A 24176-nucleotide genomic window follows, 5' to 3' on the forward strand; every position below is an offset into this window, starting at 1 on the left:
CATGGCTTGCTTAAGGTCACAGAATTAATAAATTAAAATGCGTGTGTCCAGAGTCTTTAAGCTTATGTCCCTTTTTCCTTCCATGTGTGTCCATTTTGCCATTTGATTCTCTTAAGAACCCTGTAAGTGAAGCAGGGGAAAGATTACTAGCTTCATTTTAATTTGTGTCTTTTCGTGCCAGTGCTGGAGTAAGAGTGCAAGTACAGTGACCACTGTCTGCCTTCTACACAGGCAACCGTTGTGACAAACAGGAAGTGTTTGCTGTTTTGCTTAAGATATAGGGCTAGTCAATTTTCTCAGTCTGTTGATAGAAGTCTTGTTGAATTAAAAAGTTTAGACATGCAGTTCTTTCCCACTAAGAATGATTGTTTTCTTCTCTTTCCTTGCACTGTCTCAGACTCTCTCCTAAACATGCCCCAGATATTCCTGATGACAGCACTGACAACATCACTATCTTTACCAGAATCTTAGATCGTCTTCTGGATGGCTATGACAACCGGCTGCGACCCGGACTTGGAGGTCAGTTATTACTTTAAGGTCATTTCCTTGGCCATTGTCATCTACAAGTTTCATAAGATGCCTGCAGTAGTCTATTGACCAATGAGGTTTTTGCAAAGCTGAGTTTCTTTCCTCTGAGCATTACAAATTAGTTCTAATCTTTTATTTCAGTGGGTGATCTTTCTGATTGGTTTTGGAAGATTCTGGATTCGCTTCCATATACAAAATAACTTCTCTCTTCCTGGCCAAGTGTCTGTCAACTCTTAGAACATCACTGTAGTAACTATACACATGGAACTCACCAGATGGAGCACACAGAAATCAAATTGACTACATCTGTGGAAAGAGACGATGGAAAAGCTCAATATCATCAGTCAGAACAAGGCCAGGGGCTGAGAGACTCAGCATGTTTGAAATTAACTGTTCTGAACTTTGTCTAAACCTCACTATTTGTCATTGAAAACTGTGAGGTGGACTGTCTTGCATTAACACCTAACTAAGAAAATGGGAAGATATTAAGATGTTTATGGATGTTTTCTGGATCATTGGTGGGCACGGGCAGCATATGGCAACGAGAAAACTATTGCCTTTCACTTTCCAAGAGGGCCAATAAAATTTAGGCTTAATATAAATTTTCACAGAATAGCTTTGGATCTGGAGGTAGATTGAGGAAGTCATATGGCAGCAGTCTTCCACAAAGGCTCTGGGTACCAACAGCCCAGTAATGCCCAAACTTTGATGCACATTGGAATTCCCTAGAGATCACTTAAAGTGCTGATTCCTTGTATTTTACCACAATAAAAAAAATTACTGATTCCTGGCTCCTACTCTCAGAAGTTCTGATTTAATTGGGCTAGATCTGGACCAGGATATTGGGGTTCTTAAATCCCCCCCAAGTGATTCCAATATACAGCCAAGTTGTGGGACCACTGCCTTAATGCTATGTAAGGCTGTGTCTGCTGAAGTGACAGGAAGGTATTTTCTCTCTGCCTTTCCCTTTCTTTTTTCTTCTTCATCTTGAATCTACCTTTTTTTTTTTTTTTCCCCAACCACATCCTCACCTCAATACATGAGAAGATTCTGGAACATGAAAAACAAAACAAAAACGTTGTGATCAGATAGAGGATTACCAGGTGCTCAGTAGGTGAACAGATGGGAACATAAACAACCAGGAAACAGAGAAACAAATTTTTTTTTTTTGGCTCTGTTTTAGTATCTTTATTTTTGGTCCAAGCTCTTATCATGCTGGAGGTGGTGGGCTGGGTGGGAAGAATAACAAGATATTAAAGATATGGAGCCCTAAGAAGTTTGATCCTTGCTCTGCTTGATCAATGTTAAGAATGACCAAGTCAAGCAAGGGTGAGGTAATCCAGGTGACTTAAAGGAACATATCCTTGACATCTTTCCATTTATACACCTATCTACTACCCATCTTTTCATTTGACCACCAGCTATATGCCAAACATTGTGCTTGGTACCAAAGTTAGATTAGTAAGTAAAATGGTCAAAAAATTCTGCTTTATAATACTTACAGTCTGGGGTGTGGGAAAGACTAGCATTAAACAAATAATCACACAATTTCTAATTACAAACTGTGATGTGAGGTAGAATAGCATGGAGAACTAATTCAGATTTGGGAGGAGTAGTCAGTGAATGCCTCTTTGATAAAGTACCGTTTAAGCCAGGACCTGAAAAATGAGGGGGATTTTCAGCAGACAGAGCTTTCCAGGTGGTTGGAACAGCATGTGTGAAGAATCTGAGGTGATAAAGGCCTTGACATATGTCAGAACAAAGAAGGAACAAGACACAGTGTAGTGAGACTGTAGTACAGGAGATTGGAGGGAACATGACATTGGAGAGATTATGCAGGTCTTATAAATTATAATAAGGATTTGGGTTTTATTCAGAGTATATTATGAAGGCATTGGAAGGTTTTACAGCAAAATGATAAGATTTTACTTACTTAAAAATATATATGTGTTATTTTTCTTGTTGTTGAGAACATACACAGCAAAACATATATGAATTCAACAGTTTCTTCAAGTACCATTTAGTGACGTTGATTACATTCTTTGAGTTGTGCAACCATGATCACCCTCCTTTCCTGAGTTGTTCTTTCCTCATTAACATCAATTCACTGCCCCCTAAAGTTCCTGTCTAATCTTTGGAGTTGCTGTTGTCAATTTAATTCCATATGGATAAATCTTAAAAATGTGTCATGCTCAAGGCAGAAATTTTTTACTAATTAAGCTAAACTGTTGTTTGGTTTTAAGAAAACTTCAGGGGATATTTTTGGTTTAAGGTTTAGAGATTATCTCAGGACAATAGTTTCAGCAGTTCATCCAACTTTCATGGCTCCAGGAAGTGTGGAACCCATGAGAATTTGAAATTAAGTTCTGAATTTTGCCCTTTCTGATCAGGATTCTTCTATGAAATCTTTCATCAAAATATTCGGTAATGGAAGGATGTCCTTTATCACCATTCGTATTCATCATTGTGCTGGAGTTCCTAGCCAGAGCAATTAGGCTAGACAAAGAAATAAAGGGCATCCAGATTGGCAAGGAAGAATTAAAAGTATCTCTATTTGCAGGTGATGTGATGTTATACACAGAAAACCCTAAAGAATACTCAAGAAAACTATTGAAACTAATAGAAGAGTTCAGCAGAGTATCAGGTTACAAGATAAACATACAAAAATCAGCTGGATTCCTCTACACCAGCAAAGAGAATGTCAAAGAGGAAATCACCAAATCAATACCATTAACAGTAGCCCCCAAGAAGACACAATACTTAGGAATAAATCTAACCAGAGATGTAAAAGACCTATGCAAAGAGAACTACAAGACACTACTGTAAGAAACCAAAAGAGTCCTACATAAGTGGGAAAATATACCTTGCTCATGGATAGGGAGATACAATGTTGTAAAAATGTCTATTCTATCGAAAGCAATCTGTAGATACAATGCAATTCTGATCAAAATTCCAACAACGTTTTTTAATGAGATGGAGAAACAAATCACCAACATCACATGGAAAGGAAAGAGGCCCCAAATACATAAAGCATTACTGAAAAAAGAAGAACAAAGTGGGAGGTCTCACACTACCTAATTTTAGAACCTATTATACTGCCGCAGTAGTCAAAACAGCCTGGTAATTGTGCAACAACAGCTACATAGACCAATGGAACAGAATTGAGAATCCAAACATAAATCCATCCACATATGAGCAGCTGATATTTGACAAAGGCCTAAAGTCGGTTAAATGGGGAAAAGACAGTCTTTTTAACAAAGGGTGCTGGCATAACTGGATATCCATCTGCAAAAAAATGAAACAAGACCCATATCTCACACCATACACAAAAACTAATTCAAAATATATCAAAGACCTAAACATAAAATCTAAAACAATAAAAACCATGGAAGGAAAAGGAGAGACATGGCGTAAACAGTATACAAAACATTACTAACAATGCAGAAGAGAAACCAAACAACTGGATGCTTCTAAAAATCAAACATATATGCTCATCCAAAGACCTCACCAAAAGAGTAAAAAGATTACCTACAGACTCGGAAAAAGTTTTTAGCAGTGACATTTCTGATCTCTAAAATCTACATGATAGTGCAAAAACTCAACAACAAAAAGGCAAATAACCCATTTAAAAAATGGGCAAAGGATATGAACAGGCACTTAACGAAAGAAGACATTCAGGCAGCTAACAGATACATGAGGAAATGTTCATGATTATTAACTGTTAGAGAAATGTAAATCAAAACTACAATGAGATTCCATCTCACTCCAACAAGGCTGGCATTAATCCAAAAAACACAAAAGAATAAATGGAGAGGCTGTGGAGAGACGGGAACACTTATGCACTGCTAATGGAAATGTAATATAGTACAACCACTTTGGAAATCAATTTTGCACTTCCTTAAAATGCTAGAAATAGAACTACTATATGATCCAGCAATCCCACCCCTTGGAATATATCCTAGAGAAAAAAGAGCCTTTACATGAACAGATATATGCACACCCATGTTCATTACAGCACTGTTTACAAGAGCAAAAAGATGGAAGGAACCAAGGTGCCCATCAATGGATGAATGGATAAATAAATTACGGTATATTCACACAATGGAATACTACAAGTCGATAAAGAACAACGACGAATCCTTGACACATTTCATAGCATGGAGGATCTGGAAGGCATTATGCTGAGTGAAATTAGTCAGTCGCAGAAGGACAAATATTGTATGAGACCACTATCATAATTACTCAAGAAATAGTTTAAACACAGAAAAAAAAATTCTTTGATGGTTATGAGGGTGGGGAGGGAAGGAGAGAGGTATTCACTAATTAGACAGTAGACAAGAACTTTTTCAGGTGAAGGGAAAGACAACACACCGTACAGGAGAGGTCAGCACAACTTGACTAGACCAAAAGCAAATAAGTTCCCTAAATAAACCGAATACTTCAAAGGCCAGCATAGCAGGGGAGGGGCTTTGGGGAACCATGGTTTCAGGGGACATCTAGGTCAACTGGCATAATAAAATCTGTTAAGAAAACATTCTGCATCCCACTTTGGACAGCGGCATCTGGGGTTTTAAACGCTAGCAAGCAGCCATCTAAGATGCATCAATTGATCTCTACCTACCTGGAGCAAAGGAGAACGAAGCTCACCAAGGACACTAGGTACTTATGAGCCCAAGACTCAGGAAGAGCCACATAAACCAGTGACTACATCATCCTGAGACCAGAAGAACTAGATGGTGCCCGGCTGCAACTGATGACTGCCCTGACAGGGAACACAACAGAGAACCCCTGAGAGAGCAGGAGAGCAGTGGGATGCAGACCCCAAATTCCTGTAAAAAGACCAGGCTTAATGGTCTGGCTGAGTCTAGAAGGACCCTGGAGGCCATGGTCCCCAGACCTTCTGTTAGCCCATGACAGGAACCATTCCCCAAACCACCTCTTCAGACAGGGATTAGCTTGGACAATAAGACAGAAAATGATACTGGTGAAGAGTGAGCTTCTTGGCTCAAGTAGACACATGAGACTGTGTTTGCAGCTCCTGTCTGGAGGGGAGATGAGAAGGCAGAGGGGGACAAAAGCTGGCTGAATGGACATGGGGAATACAGGATGGAGAGAAGGAGTATGCCATCTCATTAGGGGGAGAGCAACTAGGGGTACACAGCAAGGAGTATATAGATTTTTGAATAAGAGACTGACTTGATTTGTAAACTTTCACTTAATGCACAGTAAAAAAAAATTCTGTAATGGTAGCTGGGCACCGTCTAGTTCTTCTGGTCTCATGGCAAAGGAGGCAGTTGTTCATGGAGGCAAGCAGTCGGCTATTTCACATCCTCCTCCTATTCCAGAATCTCCTTTTTCCTATGTTGTTCCAGGCGAATAGAGACCAATCGTTGTGTCTTGAATGGCCGCTTCTGAGCTTTTAAGACCTCAGGCAGTACACGACAAACTAGGAGGTAAAACAGAAGTGCTAAACATGTTATTTTATTAGGCCAATTAATTGGGAGGTCCTACGAAACCATGACCCTAAACCTCCAAACCAGAAAACCAAATCCCACAAGGTGTTTGGTTGTACATAAGCAGCCACAGTAGCTACTATTTTTTTGCCATTGTTGTAAATATATTCTTAGTTAATTTTGAAGTAAAACGTTACTTTGGAGAATGGGCAGTTTGACAATTTCACTCATTGATTTAATTCATTTATTTATTGATCTCCTGATTTTCTCAGTTGTGGGGAGACACAGATGAGCAACGTATGGCCCCTGCTCAAGAAGCTAAATGTAATGGGTGAGACAGAAACTTGTAAACATAAAATTATGGTAAAATTATGATAGAGGGCGAGAAAGGGCATTGAAAGTATGTATGTGGCACTGAGAGAACAAAGACAAGGATGTACCCCATGGAATAGTCAGGGAGTGCTTCCAAAAAGAAAATATATGTAAGTTAGAGGGAAAGTGTTTTGATGTGTACAGAATATGAGAAAGAGCATCCTAGGCAGAAGAGAGGTACAAAAGTCAGGATGTATAAAATATTGCATAGGTGTCTTAGTCAGAGCATGTCTGGCTATAGAGAACCCTTCTCACAAATCACTGAGGCTGCCTCCATTCTGCCCATTAGCTGCGTTTGAGCTGACTCCACTGCTCGGTATATTCTGCTTCACACTCCATCTTCTACGCTTTCACACATTCATAGGCCCTCACCCTCTTACCCGTCACTGAGATTTCTACATTTTCGTCTCTCTTGATTTGATAAACGGGAAATACATTTTTCAACTCACCTTTAAAATAATAGCTCTTGCTATTTCTCTAAGTTGTCTGTACTTTCTTTTTATAGTCTTCAGTGGATCTGAGACCTATCTGTTACCACAAATCTGCTACTAATAAAGGACCTTCCTGCTATAACGCTTCTCTAGACAATTCCTTTCCTGGGATCCCATTAGTTAGCAGAAAGAACAGCTACCAATCATTGTTAAAGAAAGCATGGGTCTAGGCAGCTGGAATATACCCCAAGTTAGGAATGCAGAAATTGAATCCTGTCCCCAGCTGTAGCACCAGTTTATCACATAATCTCAAATAAGTGACTTGTTTTACGGTGCAGTAGTTTCCCCATTTATCACATGAGAAATAATTTTTTTTCCTTATACCAATAGTACAGAAGGGACTTAAAATTCACCTCTAAATAACTAAAATAGTGTTTCCATGTCATGGTGGTCACTTAGGATCCCAGATGGTCACCTCTGCCACCTTGTATATTGTCTTTTCCTCTTTTTCATTGTTGTTTATTTTGTTTTTGCTGAGTCTCTATGTTTTTCCTGTATTTTATTTTGATGTGTAGGTTTGTTAGTCTCCTTTGTGGCTGTCTTAATATTTACCCTTATTTTTCTAAGTTTAAACCAAACTTTTATCTCTTTATATCACCTTGACTTCCTCTCCATATGACAGATCTATGACTACATTTCTTAGTCCCTCTTTACTGATTTAATGTTGTGAACTTTTATATAATGACATCTCTGTTTCCCTGTTTTGAGTGGTTTTTATCTTGATTTATTTTTGTGATTTCCTATCTGGGTTGATATCAGGTTGCTCTGTCCTGTGTTCTAGTCTTGGCTGATATCTGATGTTATTGATTTTCTAACCAGAGGACTTCCTTTAGTATTTCTTGTAGTTTTGGTTTGGTTTTTGCAAATTCCCTAAACTTCTGTTTATCTGGAAATGTCCTAATTTCCCCTTCATATTTGAGAGACAGTTTCTGGATATATGATACTTGGCTGGAAATTTTTTTTTTTTCCTTCAAGGCTTTATATATGTCATCCCGTTGCCTTCTTGCCTGCATGGTTTCTAAATGCACCAGTTCTTCCTGGGTCTTCCTTATTCATTGTCTTGCTTTTGCACGCTTATGAGGTGATTGGAAGCTCCATGGCTTGGGGCAGGTGCACCTTAGCCTTCAAGGTGACATCCTTGCTTTTCATCATTTTAAAGAGGGCTTTTGCAGCAGATTTGCCCAGTGCAATACTTCGTTTGATTTCTTGACTGCTGATTCCCTGGGCACTGATTGATAAGTAAAATGAAATTCTTGACAACTTCAGTCTTTTCTCTGTTTATATGATGTGGCTTATTGGTCCATTTGTGAGGGTTTTTGTTTTCTTTATGTTGAGGTGTAATCCATACTGGAGGCTGTAGTCTTTGGTCTTCATCAGTAAGTGCTTCCAGTCCTCTTCACTTTCAGCAAGCAAAGTTGTGTCATCTGCATATTACATGTTGTTAATGCATCTTCCTCCAATCCTGATGCCCCATTCTTCTTCATATAGTCCAGTTTCTCAGATTATTTGCTCAGCATACAGATTGAACAAGTATGGTGAAAGGATACAACCCTGACGCACACCTTTTCTGACTTTAAACCATGCACTATCCCCTTGTTCTATTTGAATGACTGCCTCTTTGTCTATATACAAGTTCCTCAGGAGCACAATCAAGTGTTCTAGAATTCCCATTCTTCACAATAGTATGCATAATTTGTTATGATCCACACAGTTCGATGCCTTTGCATAGTCAGTAAAACACAGGTAAACATCTTTCTCATATTCTCTGCTTTCAGCCAGGATCCATCTGACATCAGTAATGATATCCCTAGCTCCTCATCTTCTTCTGAATTTGGCTTGAATTTCTGGCAGTTTCCTGTTGATGTACTGCTGCAGCTGCTTTTGAATGATTTTCAGCAAAATTTTCCTCGTATGTGATACTGTTCAATAATTTCTACATTCGGTTGGATCACCTTTCTTTTGAATAGACGTAAATATGGATCTCTTTCAGTCGGTTGGCCAGGTAGCTGTCTTCCAAATTTGTTGGCATAGACAAGTAAGCATTTCTAGTGCTTCATCTGTTTGTTGAAACATCTCATTTGGTATTCTGTCAATTCTTGTTGCCTTGTTTTTCACCAGTGTCTTCTGTGCAGCTTTAACTTCTTCCTTCATTACCATCAGTTCTTCATCATATGCTACCTCCTGAAATGGCTGAATGTCGGCCCATTCTTTTTGGTACTGGGACTCTGTGTATTCCTTACATCTTCTTTTGATGCTTCCTGTGTCATTTAATATTTTCCCTGTAGAATCCTTCAATATTGCAAATCGAGCCTTGAGTTTTTTCTTCATTTCTTTCAGCTTGAGAGGTGTCAGGCATGTTCTTCCTTTTGGTTTTCTAACTGCAGGTCTTCAGATGTCATTAAAAAAAATTAGTTCCTGAATATTTGTTCAATGAATGAATACATTACAGGTTTTTTGTGAGAATTAAACAAAATTATAGATATATATATATATAAAAGATTAAACAGTATAAATGTGAGTTATCATTTTTATTATTCCCCTCTGTTGGAATTTATCCTTGCCTAACAAAAGCTCATAGGTAAGATCCCTATTGAACTTATTTTACTATTTTGGGATTAGTTATTTATGTGTTTGTATTGTGGTTTCTCTCTCTCTGAACAAAGTGGGGGTACAGTGTCTCAAATTTTGGTGGGAATTTTTGGTGTGTAAGCTGGGTGAAGAATGACTAATTTTGGGGCCACAGAATGTGGAGACAAAAAATATCTGAAAGAAAATGCTCGGGGATGAAATTGGAAGTGAGAACCCAAGCAGACAGCTCAACTGGTGCAGACTACAGAGAGCGAGAAACCAGTTACCAAGCAACAGGATAGAAACCTTAACAGCAGGGGAAGAAAAGTAGATTCACAGGGCGAGAAAAGTAGATTCTAAAGGGAGGGTAGAAAATAGAGCCTGGGGAGCGTTTCCTGAGGTATTGTCACAAAGCTACACAGACATACTATATATCACCTTTGGCCTTGCCTGTGGGAGTTATTGGCATTTCTGAAGTGGTTCAGTTACCACCTCTCTGAAACCCTCGTCATGGGTGCTGTAAGACCATTATTTCCCTGGGGACACTAAGTAGATGGCTTAGACAGCCTTTGGAACATTCTAAAGGTGGAGAAATAGCATCATGATGATTTTTTAAATATAACCCACCAAATCAGGTACCAGAAGTAACCAAGGCATCCTGTGTTCAACATCTCATTCAAAATATACTCCACTTCTCTGTATTATTCCAACTTGTCCCTAAAGAAGGAATAGAGTACAGAAGAAAGCAATGAGAGATGGAGTGGGAATGCCTGCAGTCAGTATCAGAGCCAGAAGGCAAATGCATGGATGATTACTGTTATCCTGAAGGGCAAAAGACAGTTCATGGTCGTCAAACTTTGGGCATGAACTGGTAATTCATATGTATTGAGAGGAGGCCAAGTGCCTTCTTGTCTTCTCCCAAGGTCCACTACTGGTCAACATATTCCTCATCCCAACTCCTGGTGCACCAGATGTAATAAGGGTCCTTCTGGGAAGTCTGGTTTGGTCAGGGAATGATCAGCTACTAGGTATCACTTGCAGTAGTCATTTTCAGGAAATTATCAGTAGAATTTGTCAAACTCAGTAATTTTTGGGTGTATTTAATTGATTGGGGATGAGAGGCCCTCACTTCAGAACTACTGAAAACTTGTTCAACATCAAGCAGACCCTGTGATAAGCAAGATGTGCCTCAGAAATTCCATCTCTGGACTTAGCCCAAATGTATTTTTCCTGTGGCCTACCCACAGAAGATGCTGATATAAGCAGTGAAAAATTACCTGAATCAGGGATTCTAGTAATTTCGTGTTTGCAAAGATAAGCAGGAGGCTGTTCGAGTCTATAGTATCACTGTTCAAGAGGAATTTTTATTTTAATATGGTGTTTATCAAGGCAGTTCCCCTGTGAACCTAGAGCTCAATTGCTCCTGATAGAATTATATCTGAAGGAGAAAGGACATAGTCTTAACATTATCGGTACATTTCTCAGGAAGGGGCAGCAGCCAGGACAATGACAGCAGTAGTGCTGATGGCAGATATTGGAACCAGAAGTTCCAGTTTCAGTTCCAGCAATTAAACTTGAGTCATTTATAGCTGGAGTATGATCAAGGCAAGGCTAAGAATGGAGGTACTGGAAATGACACCTCCTTAACAGCCAGAGAGAACTTATAGCTGGTGTCTGGGCTGAGTGTAGACTGTGGAAGACCTGGCTTACAGGCTGCAGAGTGTGGAGTCAAAGGATAACAGATGTGAGAGTCCAACAGACAAAAGCTTCAGGCAGAGAGCAGGTATATGGCACAGGAGTCAAAGTAGAGCTGTCAGGCAGAGCTAATTGGGAACTGAGAGAAAGTTGAGTTGTTAATATCTCTGAGCAAAATTAGAGGACCTATTGGATACAATTATTCTTCTCTGATTCCTGTCTAGAAATGAATCTCTAACTTTTTGTCTCATCAAAATCATCTAGAAGGCTTTTAGAAACATAGATTCCTGGCCCTAGCCCAGGCCACAAAATCAGAATTTCTGGGAGCAGGGCCCTCAATCCATATTTAAAGAAAACTTAAAAAAAAAAAAAAAAAACCTCCCCCAAGCAATTCTGGTGATCAGTCAGGTGTGGAAGTGCTGTCCCGTAAAATGCAGTGTTGAACTTTGCAGAGGAGGACCCTAGCATGCTTTCCAAATGAATTAATGAATGAAGACAGGCAGCCCTTTTGCCTTATTAGCCCTTCCAAGACTCAATTATTTTCTGCTTCAAATTTTTTGTTGTCACCATGTGTTTTCATTAATGGAAGCGTGCTGAATCATTGACTGATTCTGAATTTTTGGTAGGTAGTATGGATTTTTTTTTCTTGCCCCCTCCCACATGTCTACCCTTAGAGTCCAGTGGGACTTACTTTGTTTCACTAATTCAATCCCCCAGATATCCCCCAGAGTCCACTGAGACATATGTTTCCCACATAAAAATTTTCAAAATTTCTATTTTTCCTTCCAAAAATACAAACACCTCATGCAATGCCCTGTAAAAACAGTAATTTGTGGCACACACCTGTTTCTCTGGTTTCAGTCACAAAGGCTTCTGCCTTGCCACAGCGCACACTGTCAGTGGGAAAGCAGATTCCCAATAAACCTGAGAGGCAGAAAATGTTGGTGGGCAACCATATATCTCAATGGTCATAAATAATTACAAACATTTTATGAAGCCAGAATTACCGCTATAACCAAATCAGATAAATATATTAAATAAAGGAAAATTACAGAAAAAAATCCCTCATGAACTTAAAAAAAATCATAAACAAAATACTAATTAATGTTAATATTAATGTTAAAAAGTACAAAACTTAAGTAAAATTAAAAAACTGAAAACAAGCACAAAGACTTCGATTCAAAGTGAGCCTACAAATCAAAGCTAATGAAATAGAACAGAATACTCACAAACCGCCCTATGTGAATATATGGAAACTTGATATATGGCAGAATGAGCATTATGTATTAGTGAGAAAAGAATGGACTATTAAAAAAATGTGCTTGGACCACAGGTTTATCCATATGTAAAAAATACATTCCTATCTCACACCACATACAAAAATTAATTGCAAGTGTATTAAAGACCTTAAATAGGAAAAGTAATTTATGAAAGAGGGAATCGGAATAGCTAATAAACATATACTGCTAGTCTCACCAGACGATAAGGGAAATGAAAATCAAAATGAGGGACTATTTCACAGCATGGCAAAAAATAAGTGTTATCACCAAATGTGGACAAGCAAGTGAAGCAAAAAGAACTCCACACACTGCTGTGGGGAGTGAAAATTGGTGCAACCATTTTGGTGAACATTTGGCAATATCTGCTGAGATGTGTATATCCTATAATTCAGCTATTTCACTAATAGGTCTATATCCAACAGAAGTTCCTATACATGTGCACAAGGAGATAAGCATAAGAATGTCCATTCAGTGCTTGAAATGAGGTTCTGTTTAGACTTGATGGCAGTACTAGGTATCTTTCAGCAGTAAGATTCTCTATTTCCCTCAGAAACCTCCAGTAGAGGTTTGTAATCACTGTAGGTCAGTGTGTTGCAAGTGAGATTTCATCTCATTCCCTTTGTTGTGCAATGAGCTAATGTGCTGGGCCTCGCAGAGGAGGGCACACTCCAGGCTTTCTGCCTAGAATAAGACATCTTCACTTTGCAACTCCACAGGAGTAGTTTTTCCTCCCATGCCGTTGTTAGTTTCCATATTCCTTTGACCCTGTTATAGAGAATTTTGTCTCCCAACCACACTGCCTGCCAAGTTGTTCTTTAACCTTAGTGTTCCACCACACATCTAATGGTTTGTTGTGAGACCAAAACATGACCTTGAGTATATACCACCTGAATTTGGAGACCATCTCAAGAATAGATATGATACATTGAATGCTAATGATTGCAGACCAGATGAGTTGTGGAATGACATCAAGGTCATCATACATGAAGAAAGCAAAAGGTCATTAAAAAGACAGGAAAGAAAGAAAAGACCAAAATGGGTATCAGAAGAGACTCTGAAACTTGCTCTTGAACATCGAGTAGCTAGAACGAATGGAAGAAATGATGCAGTAAACCAGCTCAACAGAAGATTTCAAAGGGTGGCTCTAGAAGAAAGACAAAGTAAAGTATTATAATGACATGTGCAAAGACCTGGAGTTAGAATACCAAAAGGGAAGAACATACTCGGCATTTCTCAAGCTGAAAGAATTGAAGAAAAAATTCAAACCTTGAGTTGCAATGCTGAAGGATTCCATGGACAAAGTATTGAATGATGCAGGGAGCATCAAAAGAAGATGGAAGAAATACAGTCACTGTACCAAAAAGAATTGGTCAAGGTTCAGCCAATTCAAGAGGTAGCATATGATCAAGAACTGATGGTATTGAAGGAAGAACTTCAAGCTGCACTGAAGGCACTGGTAAAAACAAGGCTTCAGGAATTGATGGAATACCAATCCAGATGTTTCAACAAATGGATGCAGTGCTGGACATGCTCACACCTGTATGCCAAGAAATTTGGAAGACAGCTACCTGGCTAACTGATTGGAAGAGATCCATATTTGTGCCCATCCCAAAGAAAGGTGATCCAACAGAATGCAGAAATTATAGAGCAGTATCATTAATATCAGACTTCAAAAACAGTTGCAGCAGAACATCAGCAGGGAACTGCCAGAAATTCAAGCTGGATTTAGAAGAGGACTTGGAATGAGGGATATCATTGCTGATGTCAGATGGATTTTCGCTGAAAGCAGAGAATACCAGAAAGATGTTTACCTGCATTTTATTGACGATGCAAAGGCATCGAACTGTGTGGATCATAACAAACTATGGATACCATTGCAGAGAATGGAAATTCTGGAATACTTAATAGTGCTCATGAAGAATCTGTACATGGATCAAGAGGCAGTCATTCGAACAGATCAAGGGAATACTGTGTGGTTCAAAATCAGGAAAGGTGTGCGTAAGGGTCGTATCTTTTCACCTTATTCAGTCTGCATGCTGAGCAAATAATCCGAGAAGCTAGATTATATGAAGAAGAATGTGGCATCAGGATTGGAGGAAGACTCATTAACAACCTGCAATATGCAGATGATACACCCTTGCTTGTTGAAAGCCAAGAGGAAGCGCTCACTGATGAAGTTCAAGGACCACAGCCTTCAGCGTGGATTACGCATCAATATGAGGAAAACAAAAATCCTCACCGACCAATAAAACCAAACACACCGCCGTCGAGTCCATTCCGACTCATAGCGACCCTGTAGGACAGAGTAGAACTGCCCTATAGAGCTTCCAAGGTGTGCCTGGCGGATTTGAACTGCCGACCTCTTGGTTAGCAGCCATAGCACTTAACCACTACGCCACCAGGTTTCCAAAACTGGACCAATAAGCAACATCATGATAAATGGGGAAAGGATTGAAATTGTCAGATTTCATTTTATTTGGAGCTACAATCGACACCCATGAAAGTAGCAGTCAAATCAAAAGATGCATTGCATTGGGAAAATCTACAAAGAAAGACTTCCTTTAAGTGTTGTAAGGCAAAGATGTCACTTTGAGGACTAAGGAGTGTCTGACCCAAGCCATGGTGTTTTCAATCCGTTCATATGCGTGGGAGAGCTGGACAATGAATTAGGAAGACCAAAGAAGAATTGATGCATTTAGATTTGGTGTTGGTGAAAAATATTGAAAATACTGTGGACTGCCAGAAGAACAAACAAACCTGTTTTGGAAGAAGTGTAGTCAGAGTGCTCCTTGAAAGCTCCTTGAAAGCGAGAATGGCGAGACTTACTTTGGATACATTATCAGGAGGGACCAGTCCCTGGAGAAAGATATCATGCTTGGTGAGATAGAGGGTCAGAGAAAAAGAGGAAGACCGTTGACAAGATTGTTTCACACGGTGGCTGCCACAATGGGCTCAAACATACCAATAATTGTGAGGATGGTGCAGAACTGGACACTTTCATTCTGTTGTACATAGGGTCGCTATGAAACAGAACTGACTCGACAGCATTTAACAACAAGAAGCTCAGTGTTAAATTGGAAAACTCTCATGTTTTTCCTCTCATATCAACAATAGACAGCACCTGCTCTTTTATATTTTCTTATGAAGACCAGTCCTCTAAATTGACATACACCTACAGTGCCCCACTCTGGCCTGCTCCAGCTTTGAAACAAGTATGCCCTGTAGAGCCCTTTGTTAGAAAATACATCCAGTCTCCCTCCAATTCCTGATAATCATAGCGAATGGAAGACTGGAACTTTCTGTGAGGGTACTCTGTTCACTGTTATCTTTGTTTCACTCTTTCCTTCAAAGATAGCAGTGATGAGATATAAATAGATCTGTATTTAGAACTAGAAGCCCTGAGACTGGGTTCTGGATCCACTATTTATTGGCTAAATTGCCTTAATCATGTCATCTTTTTAGTTTTAGCTTCTACCCCTGTGAAACAGGGATATCACTACCTGCCCTCAGAGGCCTATTGAGAGAATTAAATTAGATAAGAGATGTTGGATGTGAAAAACACCTTGAAATTGTGAAGTGCTACTGAAATGCTAGTTATTACCTGTACTATCATATCCATTATAGTAGAATTTTCCTGTACCTGTATGAATACCTTTTGTGAAGTTTTCAAAATATTTGGGAAAAGAAAAAAAAAAAAAGCCCTTTTCCTGAGGATTCACTAGGAGTGCTTAGAAGCAGTAGCCATCTTGGGGTGGTGGTGATCATGATCAACAAACCCACTGATTTTTGTCTCTGTGTGTGCCACTTAGGAGATAGTCCAAATTTTAGACAGTAGTTTAAATCTTAGTTGGTAATTTAGTTCTCAAAGCTTTGGGTATGTCCCATGCATGTGAAGATGAGCAGTGAGCCTATGATTTGCGGGAGTTCATACACAGAATTAGGGGAGCCCGCTCTTTAACCCCTTTCACTCTGGGCAAGAAGCATGGGATTTACATCAGAGTTTTAGCTGCCTATGCCACTGTTCTACCATGAAGCTTTGCCTTTGGGGCAAAACTGCAAGGCAAAAGGAACAAAAAGTCAAATAGAAAGCTCATTCCCCTGTGGGTTGCTTCTCCAAGCTTTGACTCACCTCCGTAATCCACCTGTTCTCATTTACTTTTCATAGACTTCAAGTAGGTGCTTTTTAAATTTTGTCCCCAAATTTTATTTACGATCACTAGAGAAAAGCTATGGTGCATTCACTCCATCATACCAGAAGCCAATTTGGTTTTGTTTTAATTTTAGATTTTCACCCCTTTTTCTTTCTTTGTAATGGTTTTCTTGTCCTTTCCACTCTGATCCCCACTTTCGACTGGACTTATAATAGCATTTCAAAGTTTCTTCTCCATCACAATACTGGTTATACATTGCTGGACTAACAAGCCATTGGCTCAGTTCCTAATACCAAGGTTATGGCTTTGTGTGTCATGCCACTCCCCCAGCTGCAGGCCTGCAGCCTCAAGCAGAGCCATACCCAGGCAATAGTTCAACTTCACTTTTTCCGCCTCTTTTTAAGGGGTTGGTGAGCCCCAGAGCTGACCCACAAGCATTCAGCCAGCTTCTAGTCTCCTGTTTTGTACAGAGCACTTTTAGTCTCTTTTACTCCACTTCCTATTTTCAGACCTAGAACTCTGACTTCAACATTGTTTACCCCTTTGCCTTGTTTCCAATTCATGATAATTTTTATAGTTTATTTGAAATCACTATATCTTTTTTTGTTATATATTTTATCTACCATTATTGTGTATTTTGAGTAGAGGGGTTATATTGAAATGCAATGTTACCTGTGCATCTTTTCTGAAAGTCCCAAACACTTCTTAAAGATGATAGTTTATCTACTTCTGACAGCCTCTTTTCATCTATTCCGGGCTTGAAAATTATAGTATTTTCAATACTGGAAATACATAAGAAAACCAACTCTCTTTTACAGGTAAGGAAATTGAGGCATAGTTAACTTGATAGCACCAGGGCTAACCCAAGTCTCCAGATTCCTGTACCAGTGGCTTTTCCACTCATTATTTTTAGGTGTAAGGTAAGACTCAGCAGGCTCTGGAAAAATACCAGAGCATCCTTTAAACATTTATAAAATATTTTAGTTGTTTTAAAGACTTTCTTACTTCCCACTGGCTCTCAGCTTGTTCTGGCTCAAGGAGGTGACTTTAGAGTGGAGAAGACACTGTGTAATGAGCCTCCAATCTATTTCTTGGTCATTATTTGAGTACTGATTCAACTTCCCTCTCTAACTTTGTTATAATGTTGCCCCAAGGAAATCCCACTAGCTCTTGGTAGTGGAGTCTATTTGCAGTGAAGAGCTATGAACAACTGAAGAGGCTGCTCTCTGATGTTTTTCTTTCTTTCACACCTATTACTGACATTTCTCTCTATGTGGGTGGCTAGTTCTACACACATGCCCTTTTTCTCTGGAGATACAAATTCAAATATGTTTTTGGTTCGAAGTGAACATCAGCTTCACAAGGAAGAGATGTCATTAGAAAGGTTGCTGAGGGCAAAGATATTCCAGGAAGGTGCTTCTATATATCTACATTAATGTCACAGAGAAAATTAAGCACGTCTATCTTAATTGAGAAAAGTCATAGATACCATTTGAGTTATTTTCTTTCCATGGACTGAAGCCTACATATTATCTTTTTTTCTACCTCCTCTTTTACTCCGTTAGTGCTTAGTTTTTATTTCTATCACTGGGCCAATCTCTAATTTGGTGCTTCTGATCTACTCTGGATGTGTAAACCAGGAAACCAAAGATTCATAGAAATATTTTATTTGAAAAGGGTCTTAGAGATCTTTGAGCTGAAACCGTTCACATTCTAGATAAGAAAACTGAGGCTCAGGGAGTTAAAATATTTTATTAAATGTCATAGAGCTTGTACAGAATGCTCCTCAGACGCAAGAATTTCAAAATGTCATCTTACACACTTTGGACATGTTGTCAGGAGGCATCAGTCCCTGAAGAAGGACATCATGCTTGGTCAGTGGAAAAGAGGAAGACCTTCAGTGAGATGGACTGACACAGTGGTTGCAACAATGGGCTCAAGTATAATGATTGTGAGCATGGCACAGGACAGGGCAGTGTTTCGTTCTGTTGTGCATAGGGTCGCTCTGAGTCGGAACCAACTCGACAGCACTTAAGAACGACAACAGAACTTGTCAGTAGCACTGCTAGACTTTGTACTGAGGCCTTCTGAAAATCAGATTTAATGCTTCAGACACTACATTCCGGGTAAGTATTGGGTTAGGTAACAAATAATAGGTGTAGGGTAAAGGCAAAAGGAAATGCTGGAGGAAAGAAACATCTAGAATCAGTGGAAGTTAAATGGAACCATGGGAGTTGAGGACTGAAATCTGTGTTGGCCAAAAAAAGACCAGACTTACTAGTTTCACAGAGAATGGAGAAACCCTGAGGGTTTGGGCCCCAAACACCCTTTTAACTCAGTACTGAAGTCACTCCTGAGGTTCACACTTCAGCCAAAGATAAGACAGGCCCATAAAACAAAACGAGAATAAATGGGCACACCAACCCAGGGGGAAGGACGAGAAAGCAGGACAGGACAGGAAAACCAAAAATGGGGAACCCAAGGTCGAGAACCCCCATGTTTCTGTCTATTTGTCACACTGTGGGGGCTTGCATGTTGCTGTGATGCTGAAAGCTATGCCACCAGTATTCAAATACCAGCAAGGTCACCCATGGTGGACAGGCTTCAGTTGAGCTTCCAGACTAAGACTAGGAAGAAGGATCTGGCAATCTACTTCCAAAAAGAATTGGCAAGTAAAAACCTTATGAATAGCAGAAGAGCATTTTCTGATATAGTGCCAGAAGATGAACCTCTCAGGTTGGAAGGGCACTCAAAAGATGACTGGGGAAGAGCTGCCTCCTCAAAGTAGAGTCGACCTTAATGAAGTGTATGGAGTCAAGTTTCAGGACCTTCATTTGCTCATGTGGCATGACTGAAAATGAGAAGAAACAGTTGCAAACATCCATTAATAATCGAAACGTGAAATTTACAAAGTATGAATCTATGAAAACCGGAAATTGCCAAAAATGAAATGGAATGCATAAACAATGATATCCTAGGCATTAGTGAGCTGAAATGGACTGATATGGGCCATTTTGAATCGAACAATTGTATGGCCTACTATGCCGGGAATGACATCTTGAAGAGGAATGGTGTTGCATTCATGATCAAAAAGAACATTTCAAGATATATCCTGAAGTACAACGCTGTCAGTGATAGGATAATATCCATATGCCTACAAGGAAGACCTGTTAATAGGATTATTACACAAATTTACACACCAACCTCTAAGGCCATAGATGAAGAAATTGAAGATTTTTACCAGCTTCTGCAGTCTGAAATTGATAGAACATGCAATGAGATTGCACTGATAATTACTGGTGATTGGAATGTGAAAGTTGGAAACAAGAAGAATTGGTAGTTGAAGAATATGGCCTTGATGATAGATGTGACACCAGAGATCGCGTGATAGAATTTTCCAAGACCAATGACTTCTTCAGTGCAAATACCTTTTTTCAACAACGTAGACATGGACCTCACCACATAGAACATATGGGAATCAAATCGACTACATCTGTGGAAAGAGGCAATAGAAAAGCTCCATATCATCAGTCGGAACAAGGCCAGGGGAAAACTGTGAAACAGATCATCAATTTTTAGCATGCAAGTTCAAGTCAAAACTGAAGAAAATTAGAACAAGTCCACGAGAGCCAAAGTGCGACCTTGAGTATATCCCACCTGAATTAAGAGACCATCTCAAGAATAGATTTGATGCGTTGAACACTAAGGACAGAAGACCAGACGAGTTGTGGAATGACATCAAAGGCATCAAACATGAAGAAAGCAAAAAGTCATTAAAAAGACGGGAAAGGAAGAAAAGACCAAAATCGGTGTCAGGAGAGACCCTGAAACTTGCTCTTGAATGTCGAGTAGCTAAAATGAAAGAAATATGACGTAAAAGAGCTGAACAGAAGATTTCAACGGACGGCTTGAGAAGACAAAGTAAAGTAATAATGACATGTGCATAGAGCTGGCATAGAAAACCAAAAGAGAGGAACACGCTATCATTTCTTAAGTTGAAAGAACTGAAGGAAAAATTCAAGGCTTGAATTGCAATATTGAAGGATTCTATGGGGAAAATATTAAATGACACAGGAAGCATCAAAAGAAGATGGAAAGAATATACGCAGTCACCATACCAAAAAGAATTGGTCAATGTCAAGCCATTTCAGGAGGTACCATATGATCAGGAATCTATGGTACTGAAGGAAGAAATTTAAGCTGCACTAAAGGCACTGGGGGAAAATAAGGTTCCAGGAACTGATGGAATACCCATTGAATTGTTTCGACAAATGGATGCGGTGCTGGAAGTGCTCACTCATTTATGCCAGGAAATTTGGAAGACAGCTACCTGGCCAACTGACTGGAAGCGATCCTTATTTTAGCCTATTCCAGAGAAAAGTTATCCAACTGAGTGCAGAAATTATTGAACAATATCATTAATATCACATGCAAGTAAAATTTTGCTGAAGATCATTCAAAAGTAGCTGCAGCAGTATATTGACAAGGATGTGCCAGAGATTCAAGCTGGATTTAGAAGAGGACGTGGAACCAGGGATATCATTGCTGATGTCAGATGGATTCTGGCTGAAAGCAGAGAATACCAGGAAGATGTTTGCCTGTGTTTTATTGAGTATGCAAAGGCATTTGACTGTGTGGATCATAACAAATTATGGGAAATATTGCAAAGAATCGTAATCCTAGAACACTTAATTTTGTTCATGAGGAACCTGTACATGGATCAAGAGGCAGTTGTTCAAACAGAACAAGGAGATATTGCATGGTTTAAAGTCAGGAAACATGTGCGTCAGGGTCATACCCTTTCGCTGTATTTAATCAATCTGTACGGTGAGCAAATAATTTGAGAAGCTGGACTACATGAAGAAGAACTTGGCATCAGGATTGGAGGAAGAGTCATTAACAACCTGCGTTATGCAGATGACACAACCTTGCTTGCTGAAAGTGAGGAGGACTTGAAGGACTTACTGATGAAGCTCAAAGACCACAGCCTTCACTATGGATTATACTGCAACATAAAAGAAACCAAAAATCCTCACAACTGGACCAATGAGCAATGCCATGATAAACGGAGAAAAGATTGAAGTTGTCCAGGATTTCATTTTACTTGGATCCACAGTCAACAGCCATGGAAGCAGCAGTCAAGAAATCAAAAGACGCATTGCACTGGGCAAACCTGCTGCAAAGGACCTCTTTAAAGTGTTGAAGAACAAAGATGTCACCTTGAAGATTAAGGTGCGCCTGACTTAAACCATAGTGTTTTCAATCACCTCCTATTCATGTGAAAGCTGGGCAGTAAATAAGGAAGATGGAAAAAGAATTGACGCCTTTGAATTGTGGTGTTGGCGAAGAATATTGAATATACCATGGACTGCCAGAAGAAGGAACAAATCTGTCTTAGAAGAAGTACAACCAGAACGCTCCTTAGAAGCAAGGATGGTGAGACTGTTTCTTATATACTTTGGACATGTTGTCAGGAGGGATGAGTCCCTGGAGAAGGACATCATGCTTGGCAGAGTGCAGGGTCAGCGGAAAAGAGGAAGACCCTCAACAAGGTGGACTGACACAGTGGCTGCGACAACGAGCTCAAGCATAACAACGATTGTAAGGATGGCTCAGGACCGGGCAGTGTTTCGTTCTTTTGTGCATGGGGTCGCTATGAGTCGGAACTGACTCGACGGCACTTAACAAAAAGAACAACAAGGCAAGGCTGAAATATCTGAGAGTTTGGGGATCCAAGTCATGAACTTTATTCAGTACCACCTTTGTAAGGGTCTTGGTCAAGATTATAGCAACAGTGGAGTTAAGGAGAATCTACAGCAGTTCTTTAAGTAGGTAGTGATTATGGTCTCTTTTAAGTCTTGTATTTTTTGCTGGTGTTATGTTATAACCATATATTTATACACACTTCCCCTCTTAAAAGCCTCAACAGGAAGGTATCTGGCTATTATGGATTTAGTATACATTCCAGGTACCAGATACTAGATGGGGTGGCATAAACATAGTACTAGACCTCTAGCCTACAAAATATCAAAAATTGTGAGATTTGCCTAAACAGCATGCAAAAGGGATGTAAGTCCAATTGCAGGGCCTTAGATTAGAGTTCAGGATCACTCATACAGTTTCTTGTAATATCTGCTTCCCTATTATACCTGTTGTGATGCCTCTGGAAAGCTTGTCTATGATTCATGCTATTTGGCAGGGAGGAGGAGATCACTGAGTACTTACAGTATCTCAGTCCCCAAGGGTGGTCAAAGACAAAGTGAAAAGTCATTAATGTGAGAAGAGAACACTCTAACTCTGAGACCTGTGAGGGTCTGTCCATAAGCCATTGTAGCCTGCTCCCTCAGCCAATACGGCTAGCAGATTCAGACAGCTAGTTAAATGAGAGCTCATTTCTAGCAGCAGTTTCTCTTTAAGAAGAAAAATGTGCACAACGAGAACTTATTCTCCAAATTTCCCAGTGATCTGGAAGAAAGAAGACAGGAAAGGCAGGGCTTTGTTTTCTTGGCCAAAGCCACAATTCTCAAAGCCTCACTATTCTTAGGAAGATTGTTATTGGAAGGGACTGAAGAGTCCATCATGGCCCACATTGAGATAAAGGGTTTTTGTTCATGTCATCCATTGTGTGTCATAGTTAATGTTCTGTGTTAACTTGCCGAGGCAATGATTCTCAGTATTATGTAATTGTCCTCCATCTTGTGATCTGATGTTATTATGCTCCCTTTTGCCATCTATAAGTGAAATAATGTGATCACCTCCACGATGTGATCAGCCAATCAGTTGTAAAGGGAGTTTCCTTGGGCCTGTGGCCTGCATCTGATATATTTATGGAGATTTTGGAAAAGCTCACTTGCTTGCTCTGTATCCTGCATCCTGCTCCTAATCATCTTAACTCTGGCCCTGGGCCTTATTGAAAAAAGGTATTTGCGATGGAGAAGTCCATCATCTCTTTCCACAGATGTAGTAGATTTGATTCCTATGTAATTATCAATGCACTCTGATTGCATGTTCAGTCAATTTCAGGCTGCAGCATCTGATAAAAATCTATTTCTTCATCTTTGGCCCTAGTGGTTGGTGCGTAAATTTGAATAACAGTCATATTAACTGGTCTTCCTTGTAGGCATATGGATATTATCCTATCACTGACAACGTTGTACTTAAGGATAGATCTTGAAACGTTCTTTCTGACGAAGAATGCAACACCACTGCTATTCATAAGGTTTTCACTGGCTAATTCTTTTCAGAAGTAGACTGCCAGGTCTTTCTTCCTAGTCTGTCTGGAAGCTCAACTGAAAGCTGTCCACCATGGGTGACCCTGCTGGTATTTGAATACCTGTGGCACAGCTTCCAGCATCACAGCAGTACAGAAGTCCCCACAGTATGACAAATTGAGAAATGTGTGGGGAAAATTAGTAAGTGGTAGAGCCTAAATTCCAACTCAATTAGTCATGCTTTTAACCACCATGCCATACTTCTACAGGGTACTTCTATATGTGCTGTCTAGTACCCTGCTCTGATGCAGCTGGAATTCCTAGCCAGAAAATGTGTCTAGACGTTGGGACTTGGTGTTCCCTCTGTGGACCACTAAAAAAAAAAAAAAAAATTCCTGTGTTTGCCTTGTCTTGGAGTAGAGGACCA

The 24176-nt window shown here is 39.7% G+C and overlaps 1 protein-coding gene across 2 annotated transcripts in view; it reads left to right on the forward strand.

Moving 5' to 3' along the window:
* GABRA3 (gamma-aminobutyric acid type A receptor subunit alpha3) overlaps positions 1-24176 on the forward strand; it is a 173721-nt gene that overhangs the window by 12314 nt on the left and 137231 nt on the right. For both annotated transcript variants that reach the window (XM_049872781.1, XM_049872782.1), the window contains exon 2: positions 398-519. In XM_049872781.1, coding sequence (XP_049728738.1) covers positions 398-519 — 122 coding nt within the window. The remainder of the gene's footprint in view (positions 1-397; positions 520-24176) is intronic.

This window comes from Elephas maximus, chromosome X, assembly GCF_024166365.1.
Source record: "Elephas maximus indicus isolate mEleMax1 chromosome X, mEleMax1 primary haplotype, whole genome shotgun sequence".
NCBI lineage: Eukaryota > Metazoa > Chordata > Mammalia > Proboscidea > Elephantidae > Elephas > Elephas maximus.